Source organism: Branchiostoma floridae, chromosome 11, assembly GCF_000003815.2.
Source record: "Branchiostoma floridae strain S238N-H82 chromosome 11, Bfl_VNyyK, whole genome shotgun sequence".
NCBI classification, from domain to species: Eukaryota; Metazoa; Chordata; class Leptocardii; order Amphioxiformes; family Branchiostomatidae; genus Branchiostoma; species Branchiostoma floridae.
Genome location: NC_049989.1, coordinates 22241015 through 22254064, shown reverse-complemented (window position 1 = coordinate 22254064; position 13050 = coordinate 22241015). Strand labels below are relative to the sequence as shown.

The 13050-nt window shown below is 45.1% G+C and overlaps 1 protein-coding gene across 1 annotated transcript in view; it reads right to left on the bottom strand.

The window, feature by feature from the left end:
• LOC118425404 (membrane-associated phosphatidylinositol transfer protein 1-like) overlaps positions 1-13050 on the bottom strand; it is a gene marked incomplete in the record, with an annotated part of 28245 nt that overhangs the window by 13536 nt on the left and 1659 nt on the right. Inside the window, 17 exon segments of the mRNA XM_035834213.1 lie at positions 321-560; positions 973-1049; positions 1534-1589; positions 1828-1909; positions 2123-2665; positions 2781-2971; positions 3081-3197; positions 3711-3847; positions 4227-4331; positions 5663-5758; positions 5945-6080; positions 6540-6709; positions 7675-7776; positions 8266-8394; positions 9084-9287; positions 10509-10641; positions 11627-11750. Of these exon segments, the coding sequence (XP_035690106.1) occupies positions 321-560; positions 973-1049; positions 1534-1589; positions 1828-1909; positions 2123-2665; positions 2781-2971; positions 3081-3197; positions 3711-3847; positions 4227-4331; positions 5663-5758; positions 5945-6080; positions 6540-6709; positions 7675-7776; positions 8266-8394; positions 9084-9287; positions 10509-10641; positions 11627-11704 (2596 nt within the window).

Here is a 13050-nt window from a genome sequence, read left to right as displayed (position 1 = left end):
AACAGTCACGCACAAAGCTTCGTATCCCAGGATCCCGATCTTAACAACAGATGGAGCTTGCTACTATGGCTACTGTTGCTACCATGGTTACTGTTACTATGGTTACTAGTAAAGCCACACATCGCACTTTGTATCCCAGGATCCTGTCAACACACACAGTTACGAATTGGACAGAATTACTAACAACAGGCTTGTCACTATGGTTACTGGAGTTTAGACCATAGCTCTGGCCCTTTTAATTGTTATTTTGATCTCTTTTACTAAATCCACTGTTCTAACAGGAAGTACTGAGTACTGTTACAGAGAGCTCACCTGGCCACAGAAGCCGCTCCCCTCAGGTGAGCTCAGGAAGTCCTGGTACACCTGGTTGCCCCGGGCGATGACTGTGGCGACGTGCTCGGGGAAGTCTGTGCTGGCGGCCGACAGGAGAGGCACGGCGCCGATGGGCAGGTGTTCCTTACTCAGCAGGCGAGTCTTGCTGTGGGGAGACGCAGCTTCCGTACTGAAGGGGCTTACACTAAACAAACAAACAAACAAACAGCACCAATGGGCAGGTGTTCCTTACTCAGTAGGCGAGTCTTACTGTGGGGGGAGGCCGCCTCGGTACTGAAGGGGCTCACACTAAACAAACAAACAAACAAACAAACAGCACCAATGGGCAGGTGTTCCTTACTCAGTAGGCGAGTCTTACTGTGGGGGGAGGCCGCCTCGGTACTGAAGGGGCTCACACTAAACAAACAAACAAACAAACAAACAGCACCAATGGGCAGGTGTTCCTTACTCAGCAACCGGGTCTTGCTGTGCGGGGAGGCCGCCTCGGTACTGAAGGGGCTTATACTAAACACACATACAAACAGACAGACAGCACCAATGGGCAGGTGTTCCTTACTCAGCAACCGGGTCTTGCTGTGCGGGGAGGCCGCCTCGGTACTGAAGGGGCTTATACTAAACAAACAAACAAACAAACAGCACCGATGGGCAGGTGTTCCTTACTCAGCAGGCGGGTCTTGCTGTGCGGGGAGCCCGCCTCGGTACTGAAGGGGCTTATACTAAACAAACAAACAAACAAACAGCAACGATGGGCAGGTGTTCCTTACTCAGCAGGCGGGTCTTGCTGTGCGGGGAGGCTGCTTCAGTACTGAAGGGGCTTATACTAAACAAACAAACAAACATACAAACAGCACCAATGGGCAGGTGTTCCTTACTCAGCAACCGGGTCTTGCTGTGCGGGGAAAAAGCTTCAGTACTGAAGGGGCTCACACTAAACAAACAAACAAACAAACAAACAAACAGCGCCGATGGGCAGGTGTTCCTTACTCAGTAGGCGAGTCTTACTGTGGGGGGAGGCCGCCTCGGTACTGAAGGGGCTCACACTAAACAAACAAACAAACAAACAAACAGCACCAATGGGCAGGTGTACCTTACTCAGTAGGCGAGTCTTACTGTGGGGGGAGGCCGCCTCGGTACTGAAGGGGCTCACACTAAACAAACAAACAAACAAACAAACAGCACCAATGGGCCGGTGTTCCTTACTCAGCAACCGGGTCTTGCTGTGCGGGGAGGCCGCCTCGGTACTGAAGGGGCTTATACTAAACAAACAAACAAACAAACAAACAGCCCCAATGGGCAGGGGTTCCTTACTCAGCAACCGGGTCTTGCTGTGGGGGGAGGCAGCCTCGGTACTGAAGGGGCTTATACTAAACAAACAAACAAACAAACAAACAGCACCGGTGGGCAGGTGTTCCTTACTCAGCAACCGGGTCTTGCTGTGCGGGGAGGCTGCCTCGGTACTGAAGGGGCTTATACTAAACAAACAAACAAACAAACAGCACCGATGGGCAGGTGTTCCTTACTCAGCAGGCGGGTCTTGCTGTGCGGGGAGGCCGCCTCGGTACTGAAGGGGCTTATACTAAACAAACAAACAAACAAACAGCACCGATGGGCAGGTGTTCCTTACTCAGCAGGCGGGTCTTTCTGTGCGGGGAGGCTGCTTCAGTACTGAAGGGGCTTATACTAAACAAACAAACAAACAAACAAACAGCACCAATGGGCAGGTGTTCCTTACTCAGCAACCGGGTCTTGCTGTGCGGGGAGGCTGCTTCAGTACTGAAGGGGCTCACACTAAACAAACAAACAAACAAACAAACAAACAGCGCCGATGGGCAGGTGTTCCTTACTCAGCAGGCGAGTCTTACTGTGGGGGGAGGCCGCCTCGGTACTGAAGGGGCTCACACTAAACAAACAAACAAACAAACAAACAGCGCCGATGGGCAGATGTTCCTTACTCAGCAGGCGAGTCTTACTGTGGGGGGAGGCCGCCTCGGTACTGAAGGGGCTCACACTAAACAAACAAACAAACAAACAAACAGCGCCGATGGGCAGATGTTCCTTACTCAGCAGGCGAGTCTTACTGTGGGGGGAGGCCGCCTCGGTACTGAAGGGGCTCACACTAAACAAACAAACAAACAAACAAACAGCGCCGATGGGCAGGTGTTCCTTACTCAGCAGGCGAGTCTTGCTGTGGGGGGAGGCCGCCTCGGTACTGAAGGGGCTCACACTAAACAAACAAACAAACAAACAAACAGCGCCGATGGGCAGGTGTTCCTTACTCAGCAGGCGAGTCTTGCTGTGGGGGGAGGCCGCCTCGGTACTGAAGGGGCTCACACTAAACAAACAAACAAACAACACTGATGGGCAGGTGTTCCTTACTCAGCAGCCAGGCTTTAGTGTGTGGTGATTCTGCTTACAACAACAAACAAACAAACAAACAGTTGGCTCACCTTGTCAGCAGAGACAGCGCCTCCACACATGCCCGCGGACAGGCCACCAGCTGGACGGAGACCTGGCCTGCCATGGAGGGGAAGTGCGCCTGGATCACCGACTCAAACGTGGAGTGGAAGGTGCTGATGTCTGACTGCTTAGAGCCCAGGATGGAGGAACCTTGGTCCAGCAGGCTGCCTCCATGGAGAACCTAAAGGATACAGGGTCGCTATGGTTACTGTTACTATGGTGATGTCGACTGCTTAGAGCCCAGGATGGAGGAGCCCTGGTCCAGCAGGCTGCCTCCATGGAGAACCTACAGGAAACAGGGTCGCTATGGTTACTGCTACTATGGTTACTGTTACTATGGTGATGTCCGACTGCTTAGAGCCCAGGATGGAGGAGCCCTGGTCCAGCAGGCTGCCTCCATGGAGAACCTACAGGAAACAGGGTTGCTATGGTTACTGTTACTATGGTTACTGTTACTATGGTTACTGTTACTAAGGTGATGTCTGACTGCTTAGAGCCCAGGCTGCCCCATACAGGACCTGTAGAACACAGTGAGGGAAGGGTTAACATTGCAGCACCAATGGTATCCAGCAGGGCGGAGCTGCACCCATACGGTGGCCCTGTAGAACACAGGGAAGGGTTAACATTGCAGCACCCATGGTATCCAGCAGGGGGCGCTGCAGGGAGCTGCACCATGTGCACATATTTCCAGAGTCATGATTTTGCAGTAGAGAGGATAAACAGCAGTAGAGATGCTGAAAATAAAGATGCACAGGTTTTGCAGTTTGAGTAGCCAAAAAAAAAGTTTTCTAGTTAATTAAGCTATAGTAACACAAAATGCTAAACCTGGGCAGTGATTTTTCCTAATGGAAACAGGTAGCAAAGTGAAAGGGAAAGGCCTGAGCAAGTGAAAGTGAATGAAAGTAAAAGTGACCCCTTACCAGAACTAGCAGGCCGCACGGTCCGCCGGCTTGTGACGAGGACTGGAGGTTTGTGGGTAATCTCTGTCGCTGTTCCAGCCGGGGAGACGGTATCCCAGCATGCTCCCTGGGTCCCTCTCTCATCTCAATAAAGTCATCTGTGCAACAACACGTGAAAACTAAATCAAAAATCTTTTAATATCTTTGTATTTCTGTCTAATTTGCAGTTTCTAGTTGACATTTTGGAAATAAAAATTTCCCCACTTTTTGTATCAGTAATGAAGGTTCTCCAGTCTTCATTACAAAGAAAAAGGAATAAGAACTTGCTGAATAATAAAGGCTAATTGTATCTAGTCTTAAAAAGACCATTCTGAATATGGTAAATATAGCCACTCTACCAAAGGAAGAGACTTATCCATTGGAAGTTTTTGGTTAAGGGAAAAGCCTTTGGGAACACAAAATTTGAAAATTTGTAGCAACAGTCGAAAGAAATGCAGACCCAAACTTAATCTCATCACAACCACACTGTACACCCACCCTTGTCCTGTTGTTTATCAGGTGTTTCTGGTTGCATAGCAACCATCTCCATGGCAACCATCTCCTCTGAACTCCACTTGGTCAGGAGAGTTTCATCCAGAACATCTGAGGAAGGGACAGAATCAGCCGCTTCAACATTTCATCACACAGTCAGCTGATTTGTCATCAGTAGATAGGCCATAACGACCTTAAGAATATTTCTAGGGTTTTCAGGTCGTAAAATAAAATTGGTAATGCCAAACAGTTTAAGTTACACCAAGAGGAAAACAGAGTCTGAGGGGAAGTCTGCACCTTGGTACTCACAGCTTCAACATTATGATAGTTCTTCTACCTTTCAGTTTTCATCTAGCTTGACTTCATTTTTGCTCTTAAGAGTAGATGTGCCAGAAATAGATCTGTGTACTAGTATACACATATATGGTCTCATGAGTGTATATCGCTTATAAACAACACAAACTAAATTCCTAGCCACTGGAAGAGTCTGTTGGAATCCCGGCATGTTAATGTTTGTTACAGTCTGAATGTCCTGGAGCTAATGTAGCCACACGGAAGGTTTTAACATGTTCTTCTTGTGTAAGAGGATGAGGCTCACAAACAGACAGGGAAGTACATGACAAGCATCAGATCAACAGGTGCTACTAAAACAACATTTTTGTGTAGGACACATGCATATGAGTTCTTGATATTCTTCTCAATACTTCCTGGAAAAACACTTAAGACAGTTTGACAGTTTAAGAAGTTTTGCAAGACACAGACACAGACAAAGACACAAGACACACACCTGGCGATCCCAAGACTTCTAGTCCTGCCAGAACGACGGCGGGACAAAACGGACAAAACAAATCGGAAATCAACACCATAAAACACCTTAAAGTTACACCACAGAAAAACATGATGGCAACAACACACAAAATAACATCGCAGCACCATCGGATATCACAAGAGACAGGTTACGTATAGTACACAGAGATGGGCACAAACAGCCTCTTTCTTAGCCAGGAGACTGACAGAAATGCTCAAGCAACATCAGCTCACTTTGGTGGTTCTCGAATAAAAAAATGCGTAAAAATCTAAGGTGAACTTTATAATTGTACCTCAATAGTTTTGTACTTCAAATTGTGAATATAGTCAGGTTCAATTTTTCCCAGCCTTCTTCAAATACCAACAGTAGAAGCCGTTTAATTGCCCTCCCCATTTGCCATATTTTGTGCAATTATCAGGATGGCGCAACATTAAGAGAAGTTATCCAGCTGGACTGAACCCCCATGGGATTCGGGGATTCTGTGCAATTAACAGAATTGTGCAGTTATCCGTTGTGCAATTAACTGGCTTCTACTGTACCAGAGAACCAAGTACATGAACTGAAGTGGCCTGATCTAAGAAGAGAAGAGAAGAGAAGCCTGGTCTTCACACTCCTGACTCTCCAATTTTCTCACCTTGGGCATCAAAAAACTCCTCATCCGAGCTGGAGTTCTCCGAGTCCCGCATGATGCTCTGGAATCTCCACTCGTAAAAGTTTCTTGTTTCAACTCCTGCGGAGAACACAAGGCAATCAGAGATGGCAGACTTCACACCCTTACCAACACTGATTTACTAAACTTACAGTCACAGACAAAAATCTGGAAGGCTGCCATCAAGCCCTTGAATCTATGGGCAGTGCAGACACAAACACATGCACAAACAGACAGAAACAATACCCCAGTTCAGTCCTTACTGACCATTAGCGCTGCTGATTGGAGGGTTGGCCCGAGATGTTTCAGACTTGTCCTGGTCTGCAGGCTGGAAGTCTGTCTCCTCCTCTGTAGTATGGAGGGAAGCAGGAGGAGCAGCAGGACTGGTTTGTACATCTCTCTCCTGTTACAGGAAGTAGATGGTTCCTTAGTAAAATTTAACTTCTGTACATCTCTCTCCTTTTATAGGAACAGTACAAGGGGTATTTAGTAACAAACTTCTGCACATCTCTCTCCTGTTATTGGATTAAGTATAGGAGATTCTAATAGTGACAAACTTCTATCTGTACATCCCTCTCCTATTACAGGAACAGTGAAGGAGATTACAAACTTCTGTACAACTCTCTTCCTTCGAATTAAAAATATCTTTCCATTTGAGACTGTGCTGTTCAGGTGTTATTGCTATCCTGTACCTACCGAGACTGTACTGTCCATGTTGTTACTGCTGTCCTGTACCTACTGAGACTTTGCTGTCAATGTTGTTACTGCTATCCTGAACCTACCGAGACTGTGCTGTCCAAGCTGATAGTGCTGTCCTGTACCTACAGAGACCATGCTGTCCATACTGCTGTCCTCTACATACCGAGACCGTGCTGTCCATGCTGTTACTGCTGTCCTGCCGGTGCATCTTGTGGGCCAGCGCCAGCTGTGTCTCCTTCTCCAGTCTGCGGATGTCGTCGATCTCCAGCCCCTCCCACTCGTCCTGCCAGCACCAGGCCTGTCTGTGGGCCTGCAGCATGGTCTTCCTTAGGGCTGCGGATGAGCAGAATTAACCACATGTCACCCCTAATAACCAGTACATCTCACCCCCCTCCCACCACTCACCCTGACTCGTCCTGCCAGCACCAGGCCTGTCTGTGGGCCTGTAGCATGGTCTTCCTTAGGGCTGCGGATGGGCAGAGTTAACCACATGTCACTCTAATAACCAGTACATCTCACCCCCCTCCCACCACTCACCCTGACTCGTCCTGCCAGCACCAGGCCTGTCTGTGGGCCTGTAGCATGGTCTTCCTTAGGGCTGCGGATGGGCAGAGTTAACAACTGTCAGCCCTAATAACCAGTACATCGTACCCCCCTCCCCACCCTCACCCTGACTCATCCTGCCAGCACCAGGCCTGTCTGTGGGCCTGCAGCATGGTCTTCCTTAGGGCTGCAGATGACCAAAATTAAAGCCACCTTTAACCAGTACCTCTAATCCTCCCCCTCAACACCCAAACCTCGCCCTAAAGGAACACTGCAGACCTCACAGATGAGTATCTTTACTCATGCAGGGCTTGAAATACTGGGGTTTTGTGCACCCAGGTGCACCCAAAATTAGAGCTGTGCACCCAATTTTTTTTTGTGGGTGCACAGGGTGCTCCCAAATATTTTCATAGGCTTATGTATGTCAAGATGTCAGTATACTAAGTAAACACCATATTCTTGACATCTATGTGTTAGAAAGATGACACTATAGTACTTCCGATTTCTGCAGCTCCGTTCAAATTACTGATTTAGTAGGTTTGCAATTAGGATATTCTGATATTCTACTTTATTTTAAGCGGTGCACCCAAAAGTATTTTTTAGGTTGGGTGCACCAGTGCACCTATTCCCAAAAATGAATTTCGAGCCCTGTCATGCTATCTTAGCTGTGACCACTGAGTTAAAGGATTCACATAAAACAACATTGATCAATATATTCTCATTATCATTATGATGCAGTTGCCATGGAGACTTACCGACATCGTGGATGAACTTCTCGATCTTGTTCTGCATGCCCCAGTAGCGGAACTCCACCTTACACAGTTTGTAGGAGCACATGATGTCCTGAGCTGGGGAGTCTAGATGGTAGTGAAATATATACTTTAATTTAGTACCACATGGCAGAACTCCACATAAGTCCTTAGTTAAACACAGTTTGTAGGAGCACATGATGTCCTGGGCTGGCGAGTCTGCAGGCCAGTAAATAACAGTTTCATTAGATAAGTACCACATGGTAGATGCTGATATATGCACCTAATAAAACCTTTATGATCCTTCCACCCTTGGGGACTGGGTAAGCCCATGCATATATGCACCACTGATCTCTCTCTTTTTCTTCTTGGAAGTTTTAAAGTAAAGATTAAGCATGATATCAAAGTGAAAACAGGGGGCTAGTAAGAAAACTTGAATCTGATTATCAATAAAATAATCCACTCACTAAAACTGTGTATACCAAGGAATCTAAGACTTTCGCTCATATTTCCCTCTGACTCTTGTTTTCATGTTGAGTTTCCAAATTATCATTTTACAAAGCTGCAAACCGATATATGGCATTGCCTGAGCCTCACCCTGACATCTCTGTTTCCAGTCCTGTCCGAGCGGGCCCCGCCCGGTTTTGACAGACTTGTACAACGCTGGGTCCTCCTCCAGCTTGTAGTCATGGGCAGGCAGATCGTCTTTCACCACGTCTATCATGTCTGCAGTACATACATACATACATCATCGACCAATGGTCGGAACTAGGCAAGTGCATATTTCGCCCCATAGGGCCCTATCTGACATAGCTTGCTCTAAATTATCAAAGTGTATACCAGAGTCTCTAGTCAAAGTGTCCGTAAAAGTCAAACTTCTGCAATGTACCCGGCCACTTGGTTTCCATAGAAGAACAGGTGACACTAATTCCTGTTTTGCTCGGCAACAGTGTCCCGCAAACTTTACCCTTCGGTGAGTCAGTTTCTGGGATAGCTGTGGTAGATTTCCATATATGGTTTTGAGTGTAGCATGTTGAGTCCATGATATGTTCTGTGCAGTAATATATCTGCAGTAACAGTTTAACTTGGTGTGTAACTTTCCCTGGCAAGAGTTTTTGTATGTAGATCATTTTACAAATTCTACAAATGAATAAAGGCCAAGACTAAAAAGATTGCAATTGGACCTCCAAGTAGGTGAAAAAAAAAGAATGATGAAGCAATTGTGTTGAGCACAACTAGACCTGATTGAGTCTATATTTACCTAAAAAAATAGTTTGTCAATCATTCTAAACTTGGACCCCTTGTAACATAATCAATTTATACTGTATTTACTAGGCAAAGGGTGACTTAACATCAGTCCTGCATTACACAAAAAAAGCATTTGGAATAATTGGGGTAACAGAAACTCCACCCACCTACTATCCTATTCCTTTTCTCAGTTCCGCTCAAGTTAAAAACGTTGTCCTGAATTCCTCCATCTGCGCAGTATTTCGTCTCGATCTCCAGATAAAACTTCTCGATGAAGGGACACGTATATCTGGTCCTGGTGTAAGGGTAGGCATTCCAGGCCTCCTCCTCAACACGTAGGGCAGCCTTCGGGAGTATCGACCTAAACCAGCCTGAAACAAACATAAACAAACATAAACAAACAACACAAACATGACAACTACAGGTATATCTGGTCCTGGTAGTTATTCAAGGATTCTTCTACACAGGGGGCTGCATTGGGCAGGATGGGCCTGAAACAAACAAACATGTAACATTCAGAGTACAAAAGCTAACGAACAACCCAACAATTAAACTAAGTTACCCTTTTTTTCTGTTTTCTTTAGCCAGGGTAGCCCAACTCAGTGTAACCACACTGCTTTAGATAAAGGCTTCTCCACATATAAAGCAGTCTGGGGCAGCATGGACTGGAACGGAAAATGCCTGGAAGAAACAATGAAAGAACCACACACAAATGTCAGGAGCGAAGTGCGGATATATCTTACTTCGTAAGTCCAGACAGAACCGAGTGTGCTTCACTAATGGGTGGTTATACCAGCTATACAGACATACATGCACATACCTGGGATGTGTGTTCCTATGTGGTAGACTTTCCAGGGATGTGTGTTCCTATGTGGTAGACTTTCCAGGGATGTGTGTTCCTATGTGGTAGACTTTCCAGGGATGTGTGTTCCAACGTGGTAGACTTTCCAGGGATGTGTGTTCCTATATGGTAGACTTACCCGGGATGTGTGTTCCTATATGGTAGACTTACCTGGGATGTGTGTTCCTATATGGTAGACTTACCTGGGATGTGTGTTCCTATATGGTAGACTTACCAGGGATGTGTGTTCCTATATGGTAGACTTACCAGGGATGTGTGTTCCTATGTGGAAGACTTACCCGGGATGTGTGTTCCTATATGGTAGACTTACCTGGGATGTGTGTTCCTATATGGTAGACTTACCCGGGATGTGTGTTCCTATATGGTAGACTTACCTGGGATGTGTGTTCCTATATGGTAGACTTACCCGGGATGTGTGTTCCTATATGGTAGACTTACCTGGGATGTGTGTTCCTATGTGGTAGACTTACCGGGATGTGTGTTCCTATATCATAATGGTAGACTTACCCGGGATGTGTGTTCCTATATGGTAGACTTACCGGGATGTGTGTTCCTATATGGTAGACTTACCAGGGATGTGTGTTCCTATGTGGTAGACTTACCCGGGATGTGTGTTCCTATATGGTAGACTTACCAGGGATGTGTGTTCCTATGTGGTAGACTTACCAGGGATGTGTGTTCCTATATGGTAGACTTACCAGGGATGTGTGTTCCTATATGGTAGACTTACCTGGGATGTGTGTTCCTATATGGTAGACTTTCCGCGTGTATTGCCCACTGCCCCCCGGCCCATCTGTATATGGCTCGTTAACCAGGATCTCGACTCCGTTCCCCTCCCCTTGACTCTCGTCACGGGACTTTTTCTGCAGGAAAGATTTTTTTAATATTGATCACTCACTCACTCACTCATATTGATATTAATCAAAAAATAAAGTCTCTTAATTCTAACATAGAGAAGGAGCAAAGTGAATATGAAAAGTCTATCTGATATGATACAACAGTTTCACATGCAGTGACAGGTCAACCTTTAACTTTAACTACCTTGGTCTATACCTCACTATAAGTATCATGACATACAAATTCTTATCATGAAACACAAGCTCCATAACATATGATACTGTAAATGCAGAAACTTTCCCGGTGGTTTAATGTTCACGGTTTTCGCGGTTGCTGCTACGCCGCGAACTTAAATCCACCGCGAACATTTTTTCATGGCAGTAAGAGACTACAGTGCACGGTAATACCGCGAACTTAAAACCATCGCGAAAAGTCCTTTTTCCCGCTAACGCAAAAAAATTAAATCCCTGCAAACTTAAATACATTTAAAGTATACAATATATACAAGACATATTAAACATAAAGGTTGATCTGAAAAAGAAACATTTCTTTTAATTTATTGACATACCTGTATCATATACAGTTCTGTAATGTGATATTACCTGTATCATATACAGTTCTGTAATGTGATATTACCTGTATCATATACAGCTGTGCAATGTGATATTACCAGTATCATATACAGTTCTGTAATGTGATATTACCTGTATCATATACAGCTGTGTAATGTGATATTACCTGTATCATATACAGTTGTGTAATGTGATATTACCTGAATCATATACAGTTCTGTAATGTGATATTACCTGTATCATATACAGCTGTGTAATGTGATATTACCTGTATCATAATACAGTTCTGTAATGTGATATTACCTGTATCATATACAGTTCTGTAATGTGATATTACCTGTATCATATACAGCTGTGTAATGTGATATTACCTGTATCATATACAGCTGTGTAATGTGATATTACCTGTATCATATACAGTTCTGTAATGTGATATTACCTGTATCATATACAGCTGTGCAATGCGATACTCCTCCACACTGAGGGGAAGCGGAATCCGATATTCCTTAATCAACATTCCTGAAGTTTGTCAGCAGCGCTCCTAACAGACAAATGTAGAACTCCTGGAAAACAAAATACAAATAAGCATGTCTTGATCAAGAAGGCATTGTGTGGTATAACAGTTTCAAGAGGTTCTGTGTTTGAACCCGAGTCCTGACATCCCACAATGTTCTCCCCTTGGGAAAGGCACTTAGCAGGATTTTCCTCACTTTGCTCAGGTGAAAAATGAATATTATCATATAGCCAGGCGGCGCGGACCAATCAGAAGGCCCAGTTCCAAGTTGGTTATGACGCCGTAACACAAAGATTCCGGCCAGGCCGGTGTGTATCCCCCTTCTGATTGGTCAGAATGGTGCCGGTGTCGATTTGCATCGACACCGGCACCAGTGTCGATGCAAATCGTAACCGGTGCGATTCATTCTGACCAATCAGAAGGAGCGATACACACAAGAAAGTAAGGGATATGCTGGCATTGGCCAATATAAAGGAGCGAAACATATGTCAGAGCAGAGGGAATAAGTACATGTAGACTGCACTAGGGGGTTGGCTCCTTCTGTTCAGATTGATAATGAGTTTTGTTGTTCTAAAAAGCCAAAGACTGTAATGTTTTGAATATTTTCTGTGGAAATTTTGGTTTCAAAATGCAATCTGTTATCTCCTCAAAAATGTATGTACCATAGAACAAATGTGAATTTTCATAAATTGGACAAAGGCATTCACACGTATAGTACCAAGAGATCTATGCGTCATACAGGAGTTTGCAAGTTTGGGTAGGCTATATGATAATAACGTTAATGACCCGCCTGTTCCTTGGTGTACATGGTGTCATAACGCCTGGTCCTTTGCTATAACCACCTCATAAAACCACCTCGTTTGCTTCGCTGACTCGGTGGTTTTATTCGGTGGTTATATACACCTCGGGGCGGGTCATTAACCCTTAAGTATTACATAGTTTTGGTTGGGAACAACCCTTGGATTTGATGTTAAATACTAGGTCCCGTGTTTGAGGAGAGCCTCACCCTATGCATGTTTAAGAACCAATCACACATAGAAACGAGTACGTAGGGGTCCTTCATGGTGTAAGTGGATCTCTGTGTACCTGACGTACCGTGTTTATACTAACTTAAAGCCATCAGCCATATATTATATATAATATAATGAGGTGAGGGACATAATGATGAGAAAAAAGTAGGGGAAAAAAAGAGCAGCTGCAAAGCTTGGGGTCAAACAAAAGGGCAATTCTACCTAAACATGCATCTACACTATGGATACAGCTGCACTTCATATTACAAAATGCATAACACATTGACAGGTTTTGCTCACAATGTGCTGTTAACATAGTTCTGTACTGGTGTACCAATG